Below are 14,090 nucleotides of genomic sequence, written 5' to 3' on the forward strand. Positions count from 1 at the left end.
CATTTTTCTAACAATCCATATTTAAGCTTTAAAAAAATCTAGTTGGAACAACAAATTTTCCATTTCTTTATTTTCTTTAGCTTTTTTAAAATTCTAGTTTAATTACTTTAGTTTCGCTAGTAGTTTTAGAATCAGAAAAGTACTCAACAGAGTCTCATTCTAACTTTGTAAGTTTTATCTCTGTTAATTTTCTTTTGGATAAATTTTTTGTAAGCTTTTACTTACTCATTACTACTTTATTTCAACATTTTAGTAATTTTTACGAAGTAGGAGCTTATAGTGTTTTGTATATGCATTACATTTTTTTAAACATTATTATTATTTTGTTAAACATTTTAAGAGAGTGAACTAAAGTATTTTAAACCAAATTAAATATATCTAAAATTTATTTTTAGTTTATAGAAAAACTGTATTGTTAGTACTATGGAAAATAATAGATTTAAATAGTATTTCTAACTTAAAATATGGATAAGCTTTTATATTCAAGTATCTTGGATACTCTTCTATCTATAATATTTCAAAGAACTAGTATTGTTTGATACGAAATAAAGTTTAAATAATGTAATACAAAGTAACAAACATTTTTTTTAACAAAACAATGATTACAACGGTTGCAAACATGGCTTGTTTGAGATGGAAACAAAGAAGAAAATGCTAAAATAACTTACATTTTATTGTGCTTTTAAGAAGTGAGGTTTCAACTTATATGTTAAATAAGATTAATTTCGATACCTTGTATTTTTGACATTATGTATTTCTCAAACATAAGTTTGGTCTTCTTAAATTAAATTTCGGAATACTAGACATAAAACATCTTAAACGATTCGTTTTGCTTTGTAGACACCACATTTTTAGTTTAAATTGAATAAAAACGTTGAAATTTTTTTTTATTGATCTCAAAGTTCAACTAATTTTTTCTTGTTTATTCTACATAAAACAACTAAGTTACGTTAAAACATAATGGAGCTTACAATTCTTATTCAATTTAGACAAAAATATCTTAAACGATTCGTCTTTCTTTTCAGACATCACATTTTTGGTTTAAACTAAATATAAATATCAATTTATTTTTGACCTATAAGTTCAACTAATTTTTTTCTGTATTATTCTATATAAAACAACTAAGTTTCGTAAAAAAATAATAGAGCTTACAATTCTTATTCAATTTAGACAAAAAACCTCTTAAACGATTCGTCTTGCTTTGTAGATATCACATTTTTGGTTTAAGTTGAATAAAAATATCAAAATAATTTATATTGACCTAAAAGTTCAATTAATTTTCTCTTGTTTATTCTATATAAAACAACTAAGTTTCGTAAAAAATTATTACAGCTTACAATTCTTATTCAATTTAGACAAAAATATCTTAAACGATTCGTCTTTCTTTTCAGACATCACATTTTTGGTTTAAACTAAATATAAATATCAATTTATTTTTGACCTATAAGTTCAACTAATTTTTTTCTGTATTATTCTATATAAAACAACTAAGTTTCGTAAAAAATTAATAGAGCATACAATTCTTATTCAATTTAGACAAAGAACATCTTAAACGATTCGTCTTGCTTTGTAGATATCACATTTTTGGTTTAAATTGAATAAAAATATCAAAAAAATTTATATTGACCTAAAAGTTTAACTAATATTTTTTTGTTTGTTCTATACAAAACAACTAAGTTTCGTAAAAACTTAATGGAGCTTACAATTTTTATTCAATTTAGACAAAAAACATCTTAAACGATTTGTCTTGCTTTGTAGATACCACATTTTTGGATTAGATTGAATAAAAACATCAAAAAATACTTATATTGACCTAAAAGTTCAACTAATATTTTCTTGTTTGTTCTATATAAAACATCTAATTTTCATATAAAATTAATGGAGCTTACAATACTTATTCAATTTAGACAAAAAACCTCTTAAACGATTCGTCTTGCTTTGTAGATATCACATTTTTGGTTTAAATTGAATATAAATATCAAATTATTTTTGACCTATAAGTTCAACTAATTTTTTTCATTATTATTCTATATAAAATAACTAAGTTTCGTAAAAAATTAATGGAGCTTACAATACTTATTCAATTTAGACAAAAAACCTCTTGAACGATTCGTCTTGCTTTGTAGATATCACATTTTTAGTTTAGAATGAATAAAAACATCAAAAAGTTATTTTGTTTGACCTCAAAGTACAACTAATTTTTTTCTTGTTTATTATATATAAACCAACTAAGTTTCGTAAAAAATTAATGTTTCATATAAAATAAACAAGAAAAAAATTAGTTGAGCTTTGACGTCGAAAATCAATATTTTATTTGATGTTTTAATTCAATCTAAACTAAAAATGTGGTATCTACAAAGCAAGAAGAACCGTTTAAGATTTTTTTTGTTTAAATTGAATAAGAATTGTAAGCTCTATAAAATTTTTACGAAACTTAGTTGTTTTATATAGAATAAACAAGAAAAAAATAGTTGAACTTATAGGTCAAAAAAAAATTTTTTTTTGATATTTTTATTCAATCTAAACCAAAAAAGTGATGTTTATAAAGCAAGACGAATTGTTTAAGATGTTATTGTCTAAATTGAATAAGAATTGTAAGCTCCCTTAATTTTTACGAAACTTAGTTGTTATATATCTCGTAAAAAAAAATAGTAGAACTTTGAGGTCCAAAAAAAATATTTTTTTTATGATTTTATTCAATCTAAACCAGGGGCGTCGCTTGGGGTTTTGCACTGCCGCAACTGCACCATCTTGAAATTTTGTAAAAAAAAAATAAGTATCTATAACGTTTTCGTTATTTTTTAGAACAAAATCTCTTTTAAAACTCCAATTTTGAAAACGACCATTTTGCCCACTTCACTGCCGCAAACTCTTAGCTGACTGCCGCAAATGAACTCAAAAAAGCAAAATTTCTTCAAGAATTACCGCAAAATCAATATCTTGCGGTAATTAAACTAAGTTGAAAATTCCCTAAAATAGGACATGCTGAAGTATCATCTACAAGCTATTGTAAACATAAAAAAAACAAAGCTAAGCTACTGCAAAGGATTACTCTTGAGTTTATGTACTCACATGATTTTTTAAATTTAACAGATCTCTTCTATTAAAACTGGACAATAAAAGAACAAAACTTGTCATAAATTAAATATTTTGAAAAAAAAGATAAAATCCCTAAATCATTAAAGTCTAAGAAATTTGATTTTTTATTTTAATCTGCATACATAAACTTAACTATAACTGATTTTTTTTATCATAAAGTTAATAAAATATTTAAGTAAATTATATTTAAATGTAAAGTTCTGAAAAAAAATAACTATGAAGTTTATTATAAACTTCTAGTTCACTCTTACAGAAAAGTAGTTTAGATTTATATTAAAAGAAAATTAGTATTATTGAAACAGTCACATATTTAAAAAAGTAAATAGCCTTAACTTAGAAACTTTGATTATTTAGAGTAGTTTAACATTTTAGGAAAATTTAGTCTACTTTATATGACTTTTGGTTTAATTTTTTTATAAACAATGCAAAAATTTTAGATAAAATTTTTGAAACATGGTTGCCTAGCCTCATAATCAGGATAACTTAGAAATGTTAAAAACTCAAGATGATCCAAGATAAATTAAAGCAGACTAAATTTTAAAAATATTCATAAAAATATTTAGGCTGACTAAAGCAATTTTAGTTTATTACTTTGAAAATAACAAGCTTATTTAAAATTAAAAAATAAGTGTTTTACCCCTATGGCCACATGAAAACTAACTAATCAGTTTTTTACTTCTATAATGGTTACATATTTATAAATTATCTTTTAAATTCTTGAAAAGTTCAACAGCCTAACCACTAAACTTAAAAAAGTTAAGCTTTTGTGAAAAATACTGTCATCAAAATGAAAAACATATTAAAACTAAATAAAGAAAAGTTACCCTTAAAAAACTATTGAATTTTAAACCTCTAACAAAAAAACATTAAAAGTTGAAAAAAAGTTAATAAAAATCTTAATGTTTATAAAAAAAAATTGTGCAAAATAGTGAGGGGTAAGAGGGGGGGAGGGTGTATGGGCACTTTTTTACATGTTGTTCTTATTTTAACTTTTTCAGAAAGCTAATAGTTACTCTTTAATAAACTTGAAATTTCCAATTGAACTTTTAGTTACAACCGGTCAAAGCCAGAGAGTACAATGACTTATTATAAAAGGAGCAAACCAAAACATCAAAAAAATACAATTTTACTAAAAACCTATATTCTCCATCATTCTTAAAGCAATTTTTTTCAAACTTTTTCATCCTAAGTTTTATAAAAATTTATACTTTTGTTGAAGAGAAGTTTTAAATTTTTAAGTATCAATATATATTTTTATATATACAAAAAAATTACTTTTGTTATAACTTTTTTTTCTTAGTGTTTTAAGTATCTATTTTAGCAAATAGTTTTGTTTTATAAAAGAAACATCTAAAGATTTTGAGGCCAACTTATAAAAAATCTTAAAAGACCAAAGGGTAAAATTAAAAATTATTTTATGAGAAAGGTATGTATATTTCTTTGTTTACTCAGTAAGTTTTAAATTGTTGTTGTCACAATAACTTTTTTTGATTTTAAATATTCAGATGTACCTATATCCTAGAGAAAAAAAAAATATTAGAAAGAAAAGTTTCTATTGTCAGATTTCTTATCTTTAAATCTAATTAAAACAATATCTTTTATATATTTTTTTTATATATAACAAGTTGAGTCTTTTAAAATTGTTAAGCTGATTTAATAATGTTTAAACTTTTGTTATAGGTACAACAGTTAAGAGGAAGTTCAACAAAAATTATTACTCCAAACACAAATGGCTGTTCGGATGCTCGGAAACAAAAGCTCTATTTTGTTTCCCATGCTTGCTCTTTGGGAAGGAAGCAGCATGGAATGGACTAAAACTGGCTTCAAAAATATTTCTAACATCTCTGCAAGATGCAAAAGCCACGAATGTTCACTTGGCCTTATAAACAGCATGATCTCTTCTAATTTATTTCAAGTTTTCAGGCCATTTAAGAATTTTCGCAGTTATTTTTCGCAAAATATTTTACTGTTTATAAATTTTGTATTCCTTAAGAACTTATAGAAACAGTGAAGAAGTGCTATACTGTAGTTGAATGTAAACAGTTAGAAAGAGAACTGAAAACATTTTATTCACGTAAAGAAATGCATCAGAATGGTTTAGTGAAAATACTGTTATATCTTGAAGAACATAACCTGACTAAAATATTTAACGAAACTACAAGGCTTCTTAGAATTTTGATAACTATTCCCATGACTAGTGTAGAAGCTGAAAGAACATTTTCATCTTTGAAAAGGATAAAAACATTTTTAGAAACACCATGGGTCAGTCAAGATTAGATTCTTTAAGTGTAATTTCGATTGGTAGGGACTTACTTAAAAACTGGACTAGTTTCAAGGAAGAGGTGATGGAGAAATTTATCAACCAAAAGGAGAGAAGAATGAATTTTAGTTACAAAGGTGAAAAGCAAGAGTCTAAGTATTTATGTTTGTAAAATTAGAACTTTAGATTTATTTTTTAGGCAGGCATTTAGTAGTAACTATTTTCTGTACTAAGCAAGTTTAGTTTATCTTTAAAAAGTTGTAGTTTGTACATAAAATTTTCTTTGTTTCTAGACTTTTTAATTTACTTGCCAAGCTTCATTATGTATTCCTTTATTTGTTTAGTTAAATCAAGTAAAAATATTATTTTTAGTTTGGTATTTAATCCAATATTTTTCAAGTAAAGTTGAAGCTAAAATGAAGTATCATTATAGTTGCTGTGTTTTTTATTAAAATATAAGTTTGTAATATCTAAACTGTTAGCTACTTTTAGTTTTAACTTTAGAGCCTTTGTAAAACTTTATATTATTTAGTTTGCTTGTTTTACTTTTGAGTTTTTTTACTTAGTCAAACTTTTTTTAAATCTTAATTTTATTTTAAAATTCTTTAAAATTTCTCTTCTCAGTAATGTAAGTTATTTTTTGAAAAATATTTAATTTGTACACATCATTTTATTTGTTTGTAGACTTTTTAATTTATTGCCAAGTATGATTAGATTTTTTTAATTTAAATATTAGTAATATAGTTTGATTTTTAATTAATCCAATATTTTTTAAACTAAAGTTGAGGCTAAAATAAATACTATTGCATTCGCTGTATTTTCTTATTATAATATTAGTCTGTTTAATCTAAATTGTAAGTTAGAGAATTCTTAAAATAAGATATTTATGAGCTTGCTTATTTTACTTTTGTGTTTTTAACTTTATAGCCAAGCTGTTTTTTTCAAACATCAAAAGTTTTAATTAATTATAAGTTGATACTCGTTTATTGTTTTCAATATTCAGCAGTAAATAAGCAATTATTTTCTACTAAGTAAAATAAATTTTACTTAAAATAAACTTGCAGTTTGTACATAACATTTTTTGTTTGTTTGTAGACTTTTTAATTTCCTTGCCAAGTCTAATAAGATATTTTTTTTTCTTAAGTTAAATATTAGTAAAATAACCATTCTTAGTATGATGTTTAATCAAGTATTTTTGAAATAAAGTTGAGGCAAAATAACGAACTATTAAAGTTGCTGTATTTTTCAATATAATAATAATTTGTTTTGTCTAAATTTTTTTTACTGTTAATTTAAACTTTAAAGCCTTCTTAAAAAATAATACTCATAAGTGAGCTAACAGTTTTTGAGTCTTTTAAATTACTTAAATTTTTTTTTATATTCCTATATTTGCTTTAATTTTTAAAGTAATTACCTTTTTTTAAAGTTATTTTCTTAAATAATTTTGTTTTGAAAATTTAAATGTTTTATTTTTAAACAAAATTTCCCAAGTTACATTAGCAATTAAATGTAGTTTTTATAGAAAAAAGTCTTTATTAAAAAAAAAAAAAGTTTTAAAGTAGGGGATTTCTTTAAAAAATTCTGCACCACCTAAGAAAAATACCACGCGACGCCACTGATCTAAACCAAAAATGTATTATCTACAAAGCAAGACGAATCGTTTAAGAAGTTTTTTGTCTAAGTTGAATAAAAATTGTAAGATCCATTAATTTTTACGAAAACTTGTTTATAGCGAATAAGTGTTCAAAAATGCAAATATCTGATTTTAAATATCTGCGAAACTTCAGCCTCCCTCATATAATTTATAAACTTAAATATAAAAATAATCAAAACTTTACAAATCAGATTTCAAATTGTTAGATAGATCTGTTTTAAAGTGATTTACTAACTAATTTACTTGAGGTATATATTTTTAAAGTATTAAATCATTAAATTTACGATATCTCGTTAAAGCTTTCTTCCCGTTCTACGTTTTAATCTTAAAAATTAACTTTTTTTTCAGATATTTTTGACATAAAGGTTACTAGAAAACATTTATGAAATATAAATAAATATAAATATAAATAGGTTTCTTTAAACTAAAACTGTCTACATTTTAGATAAGTTAAGCTAAAATATAAACAAGCTAATTAAATAAACAATTTTTCTCAAACTTTTTTATGCTAACTCATCTTTAATTTTATGTAGTTATACATATTAAGTGTAGAGTTTAAACTAGTTACAAGCATGTGAACAGTAATCTTTACTATTTTTCTGTACAACTACGATTTTTCAAACACCTTTTTGTCGTAAATAAATTTTTTTCTTTTTAATTTTCAATTTCAATTACGTATATTGTGGGTGAGGGTAATAAACTTAAAAATCTCAAATTTGATCTGTTTGAATCGGTAAGGTGTTCAAAGCTAGTCTCAAACTTGCTTTGTAAAAACTAAAAATCTATTTGGTCCATTAAAAAAAAGTTTGTTCAATGTAAAAAAAAATATATGAAAAGAAGCATTTAAACTATTATATATAACTCAAAATACTTACTTTGTTCAGTTTTTGTCATATCTTTTTCTTAAACTTGGTAAAAAAAAATCCATTCCTGACTTAGAAGTTTTTTTGGTCAAACTAACAACTAAAAAATATATTTTCACCAAAACAACTTATTATAACAAAAAGTAGCTGACTCTAACCGCCTCACGTTACGTCATAAGTAGTTTATTTTACAAACTTTTTTAATAAATTTAACTATTTTGTGTAAATTTTGTGCAATCGTTCTTAAGTTTACGCAAGTTTTACAAAAGTAATAATTTGGTTATTTCTATGCATTCACTAATTCTGGGGTCGGCAGGTAATATTTGGTAGTCGCGGGCCAAATTTCGAAAATAAAATTTTTGAGGGTTGCAGTTTTAATACAACGTGACCTTTTGTTATTTTACAAATACTTTATTTAAATAAAAGTCAAGTATTGTATAGTTTTGATTTTTTTTATTTATCTTATTTCAACAAAAAAAAGTAATTCCAATAAATAAATAACTGAGTTTTAATTTGGGGTGCACTGAATGCTTTTTTGCAGTTTAGTATGCACATATTTTGATTACCCTGAATACCGCTGCTTTAGAATATCAAACTTTAATATTGTAAATAATCTTCTAAACAAAATTAAAAAAAAAAAAATACAATTGTAGTTAAATGTTTATAAAAAACTAATAATTTGACTTAAAATAAAATAAGCAAGGTTATCTGACATTAAAGAGGAAATAAACATATATTGAATTCTATGTTGAAAAAATTAGTTATATTTTGAAATGTTTTTAAGTTTAAGTTTTATCAATAATTTCATCAAACAGTTTATTTTTTTTATGGATTTTATAAAAAAAAAAAAGTTGTATACAAAAGTGTGTTTAAATATTTGGATTCTACTATAAACTTGTTTTAATTCCAAAGAAAAAAATAGCTGTAACATTCAACTTAGAATACAAACCAAAACTCTTTCATTTAAACTAGCAGTTTTTGCAAATTTGAGTAAATATCTAAACCTAAAACTTTAAATATAACTAAAATAACAGTGTAAACAGGAACAAATACTTGTTAATATTAATAATTTTCTATCTAAATCTTTGCTATGAGTTTTTTTTTCTTAGAATTTAAGTTTTGACTTTAATTGTTTTCAACTCAATATATTTTAATTTAGTAATGTTGTGTTTAAATCGATTACCGAGAGACCTTTTGGTCCATCAGGTCCTTGAACACATTTTTCTGAGCATTTTTTTTTGTATATGTCTAATAAATCTATTTATTGTTCAGCAGATTAATAACAACAATTTAAATGATATAAAAAAACTATGTGAGTAACTAGGTTACCACTTTTAGAGTCAAAAAACTTTCCTGCGTGACCGTGTTTTAGCCTGAGTTTTTAAAAGTCCTTAAAATTAATTTTATTCCCTCTGGCGCAAACTACTTTCACCTCACAATCTTGTTTTTTCTAAACAGTAAAGCTTATAAATGTGTCCTAATAAGTTTATTTAATTCATTTAAAAGCCCAGTATATTTCAGTTGTTGTTGAAGAAGCTGAGACTTAAACGTTCTTGGAAGTACTAGCCCATCATAGTAAACAGTAACTGCCTTAGTATTAAACTTAGACTGTTTGCTTTTAATATATCTTGCTGTAGTAATATGAGGCTTTACTGCTCGGATACCAAATTTAGATAAGGAAAATATTTGCGTATTATTACCAATTTACATTTAAAATTTCATTTGTCACTGCCCTCTCCAACAACCATTCCTTCTAAACCAACTTGTAGTAGCCATCTTCTTTGAAAATATGGTTTAAAGAATTTTTATTTCATCATATAAAGCTTTTAAAAAAGTCTGCAGTAAAAAAAACGACAAAAACTTTTTTTTAATCACAATAACTAAAATTATAACTATTTTTGTTAGTTTACAAATTAAAACTTTAATCTCATATGTAAAAGAAAACTCTAGTCTTTATCCATCTTTAGCTTTGTTTATTGCAAACAAGTGTTTATAAGTTATTATTAACAGCCCTGTCTAAGAATTAAGATATAAAACAATATAAATAAATTAAACTTAAATAAAAAGTTAAAATATTGTTTAAATAGTTTATAACGCATAGCTAAACTGTTATATCTCTAAACTGTTTCTGCTAACTAAAATTCAAAGCACTACAAAATATTATTTTCAGATTTCAGACAAAAATACTAAGTTTTTTATAAGTGGTGAAGAGCTAGCCGCAAGGCTAAAATAAATTTTCCATGATCAATAAAGTGAAGTTCTTGAACAAAATTGGTTGTAAAATAACAGATTTTCGAAATTGGATCAACTAAATATCATTCAATATCTAAAAAACAAACTGGCGAGAGATTTTTTAAAAAGTTTTAAAATTACCCTGAGTTTTGTATAAAAAACTAAACTAGCATAAGTTATCCTGATTTTTACCAAAACTTCTAACTCTTCTGAGAGTGTGTAAACTTTGGTAGTATTAAGGCGGTAGATCAACTTCTGTAAATAAACATAGATTTTCTTTTATTGAAAATGCTAAACTTAGATTAAGTAATTTATAAAAATTAAAATAGCAGGGAATATTAAAAAAAATCCGCTTAATATAAATTTGAATGATCTTTTTACACATGGTTTTGCAAGTAGGAATTAAGCTCAACCTTTTCTTATTCCCTTTAGTTGTTTACAACATCGTCTAGGTTTGTTATGAAAACTCTTAAATTGCTTAGAGTGAATTTCAATTATAGGATCAACAAAATACACTCTATAGTTCACAGTTTCATTAAAGCATAATATGTTACTTATTAGTTGGTAAGCCGCTTACTTATCACTGTGTTCTTATTTTATCTGATTCTTTTAAACTGTTGATATTTTAGCAAACACTTTAACGTAAATGCTTAAAGCAAAAGTTTAAGCTCAACAACAGATCGAGTTTATTGTTCTCATCAAGTGAAAAAAAACTTAGAAAAAATTGACCATAAAAAAACAGAACGATCGCGGGCTCATGTATCTTATTTGACCCAAAATGTAAAATACATTGATTGAAGAAAAAATAATGACATATTTTCTTACAAAATTATCTTTTAAGAACTACTAATGTAAAAAGTTTAACATTCTAAAAATAAATGTTTGTCAAATTAGATTAAGAGTTATTTTATCTTTCAACTGCTATATATTTTTCGTATAAAATTAATGGGTAGGTGTAAGAAATGCACGAAGGTACACTTTTTCACGGGTTTAGATTTTTTACTTATTTGTTTTTTCTTTTACTATCACTATTACCCCAAAATCTTTGTCGTTTTTTTTATTATGACTGTTACCCTTAATCCTTGGTTGGTAAGCGGTTGAAGTGCAAAAGTGACCCTTCGTGAAAAGTGTCTTCGTGCAAAACTGACCCGTCTCAAAAGTTAATACTAGAAATACTAGATTATTGTTTAATTTTTTTTAGCTTTGAAGGTTTAGTATTTATATAGTAACTTACAACATTCAAAAAATTAAAACAGATTAAATAATGTTGTATTTTTTTCTCACCTAAGTATCTAATTAAATGTTTATAACACCATTGATAATTTTTCTTATTTACCTACATAATTTTTTTTTATAAAACATTGACAAAAAGTACAACTTAAACTTGTAAAAAATATATGCTACTGTAATAATTTTAATTACTGATTATTGTAATCATCATTTTAGTTAGATGCACGGTCTATGTAATTTTTATTCTATTTGGATTTAACATCTTCATCTTTTTAAGCAAAAAAAAAACAAAGAAAATTGAGCTTTAGTTAATTTATCATAGTCTTACAGCCTGATCTTTAAAGGAAGAATCTATATATAGTTTATAAATTGTGTTTACCAATTTTTATAGCTAAAAGCTAGAGCTTAATAGAATCAAACCTTAAACTCTTGATAAAAAAGGAGAAAAATTTATAGAAATATAAATAGTTATTTTAAATAAACAAACAAAAATCATCTTGAATGAAAGTACCAAACTAAAGTGATATTAAAAGGAAACACAGTAAATGTTTGATGTTTTTGGTCAGTAAATTGCATTAAAGCTTTGCATTGTATATTGAAAAAAAAAAACGCCATAAACACATTGCAACAAAAGAAAAGGTGTTTGAAAACTAGTTAACATTTTTTTCAAAAAGAAATGTAGCTGATTTTAATATCTGAATACTCATATAAATACCAAAAGTTACAAATTTAAGGATCGGCTTTTATCGATTGTATCAAACAGTCTAATTAAATTTTTTATAAAAATATAGCAAGTTAAAAAGATGAATAATACTTTTTTAGCATCTTGTACATAAAGAAAGGAAAAATAAACATTCAATTAGGTAAAGTAAAATAGTCTAATGGTATCATGATTAAACCTGAAAAACTAAGAAAAACAAAAGTTTTGGAATAAAAAAAAAACGACTAAAACTTTGAAAAAACCTACTAAACACATCATTAGTTATAAGCTGGTAAATAACATCTCAATTTTGTAATACACTCAAGGTTCAAAATGTCTACTTTGGAACCTTTTTGCTAGGTTTGCTGACTAGCATGAGTTTTTTAACGGCCAAAGCAAGTCCCTTATCAAGAGGGTCCAGCGCTCCCCTCTGCAGCCACTTTGGTATCGTGGTTTTGGCCTTGTTGAAGCCGAGCAGCTTGAGAACGTAGTCAACTCCTGGAGGTTCGATCGGGTTGCCTCCCCATGAAATTAGCCTGCAATGTTTGAAGTTAGTTATAATTCAGTACAGAGTTTCTTATAAAGAGTACAAAGATTTAAAAGAAAGGATAAAAATTTATATCTCGTGGTTACTAATTTAATTATCGTATAAAAAAAAAATAGCTTGATAGTATTCGTAGTTTTAGATGTATTTAATATTATAAATAAAGTACCAGTAAAAATTATACTAGTTTTTCTTGCATACAATTCTTCAAGTTATCAACATTTAAATTTTTTGAAAAAATATTTAAAAAAAATTTAGACAAGAAATTATATAATGGTTTTATACTAAACTATTTTAAACAAGTTAAAAAAACAAGACTTTATAAAACTCAAAAATAAACGACGACCTGAGTAGTCAAGTCAACAGTAAATAAGTTGGTTACCTGAATTGTGGCACGAGCTGCCAGTCGTTGCAGGTGAAAACTCTCGGATCGATGTTGCCTTCGCTCTCCGCGTCTTCCTCCGTGCTTGTTTTCCCGCCGTACAGCTTGTCCCGTTCCTACGTAAAACAAAAGAGTATTTTAAAAGTTGATAATAAAGTACTAGTGTTTGGAAAGTACGCTGAACTATTCGAGACAAAATGATCTCACCGTCCAGTAAGCCTTTATGACGTGGTGAATGTAGAACATGTGCTCGGCATCCATCGTAATGGAAAGGTGGTCGGAAAAATTTGATATGAAACTGCAATCGACGACCGTCGTCTGCTTTTCTTCCCCTAAAAACGCTTAATTTTAATCTAACAACCTGTATTATTTTATTCATAAAAAAATTACATCAAATAAAATCAAACGTTATAAAACAAAAAGAAATACCGAGCTGCTTAAACTGTAGCTTCTTAGCTCCGTTTACCATGAAAATGTTTTGAACGACTTACCGCTGCTGTTGTTCTGTGGAGGTAAAGTTTGACTCGATTTGAAGTCGAGTTGCAAGTTGGGTAGACTGGCTATCAGATCTGAAGTGAGCTGGCTGCTCGAAGATGAAGATCTTGAGTCTAAAATTAAAAATATTCAATTAACTTTTATTAAAAATTTTAAAGTTCTTCAGAACTTTTTTTTTTTAAAGTGTTTAAAAAGAAGGAATTTCTTACTTTAAAAGGATAAAGTTTAAATATTTTAGTAAAAAAAGAAAACCTCTAATAAGACAAACCATATGATAAATTATGCAAAAAAAAGCTATAAAGGTTCCACAAACAAATTAAGTAATAAAAGCTCAACTCTCACGAAAAACATCAAACACAGAAAAACAAGAAAGCACAATCAATTTGTATTAAACCTTTTTGTTGATAATCGGGTGTAGCGTTGAGATATTCGAACCACTCATCTAAATTTTGCGTGAAAGACGGGGGTTGGTGCTGCTTCTCTCTGGTTACCTTGCAAATCGTGCATGTTGGGTGGCTTTCGTCATGGTGATGAGCCCTGTTGTCAACCATCGAGTCGCCCAGGTTGAAAATGAAAGTTTGAAGGCTGAACGTTGAACATTTGTCGTTGCTCGTGGATTCTAAGTCAGTTT

At 25.5% G+C, this 14,090-nt stretch overlaps 1 protein-coding gene across 1 annotated transcript in view; it reads right to left on the reverse strand.

Annotated features, from left to right (window-relative positions):
• Window positions 1-11,943: 11,943 nt before the first annotated feature.
• LOC145841030 (bridge-like lipid transfer protein family member 1) overlaps window positions 11,944-14,090 on the reverse strand; it is a 53,470-nt gene continuing 51,323 nt past the window's right edge. Inside the window, exons 70-74 of the mRNA XM_082948388.1 lie at window positions 13,854-14,078; window positions 13,456-13,572; window positions 13,172-13,296; window positions 12,965-13,080; window positions 11,944-12,574 (exon numbers count right to left, since the gene is read on the reverse strand). Coding sequence (XP_082804514.1) covers window positions 12,376-12,574; window positions 12,965-13,080; window positions 13,172-13,296; window positions 13,456-13,572; window positions 13,854-14,078 — 782 coding nt within the window. The 3' untranslated portion in view covers window positions 11,944-12,375. The remainder of the gene's footprint in view (window positions 12,575-12,964; window positions 13,081-13,171; window positions 13,297-13,455; window positions 13,573-13,853; window positions 14,079-14,090) is intronic.

Source organism: Thalia democratica, chromosome 7 (genome assembly GCF_965202585.1).
Source record: "Thalia democratica chromosome 7, ktThaDemo2.hap1.1, whole genome shotgun sequence".
Taxonomy (NCBI): Eukaryota; Metazoa; Chordata; class Thaliacea; order Salpida; family Salpidae; genus Thalia; species Thalia democratica.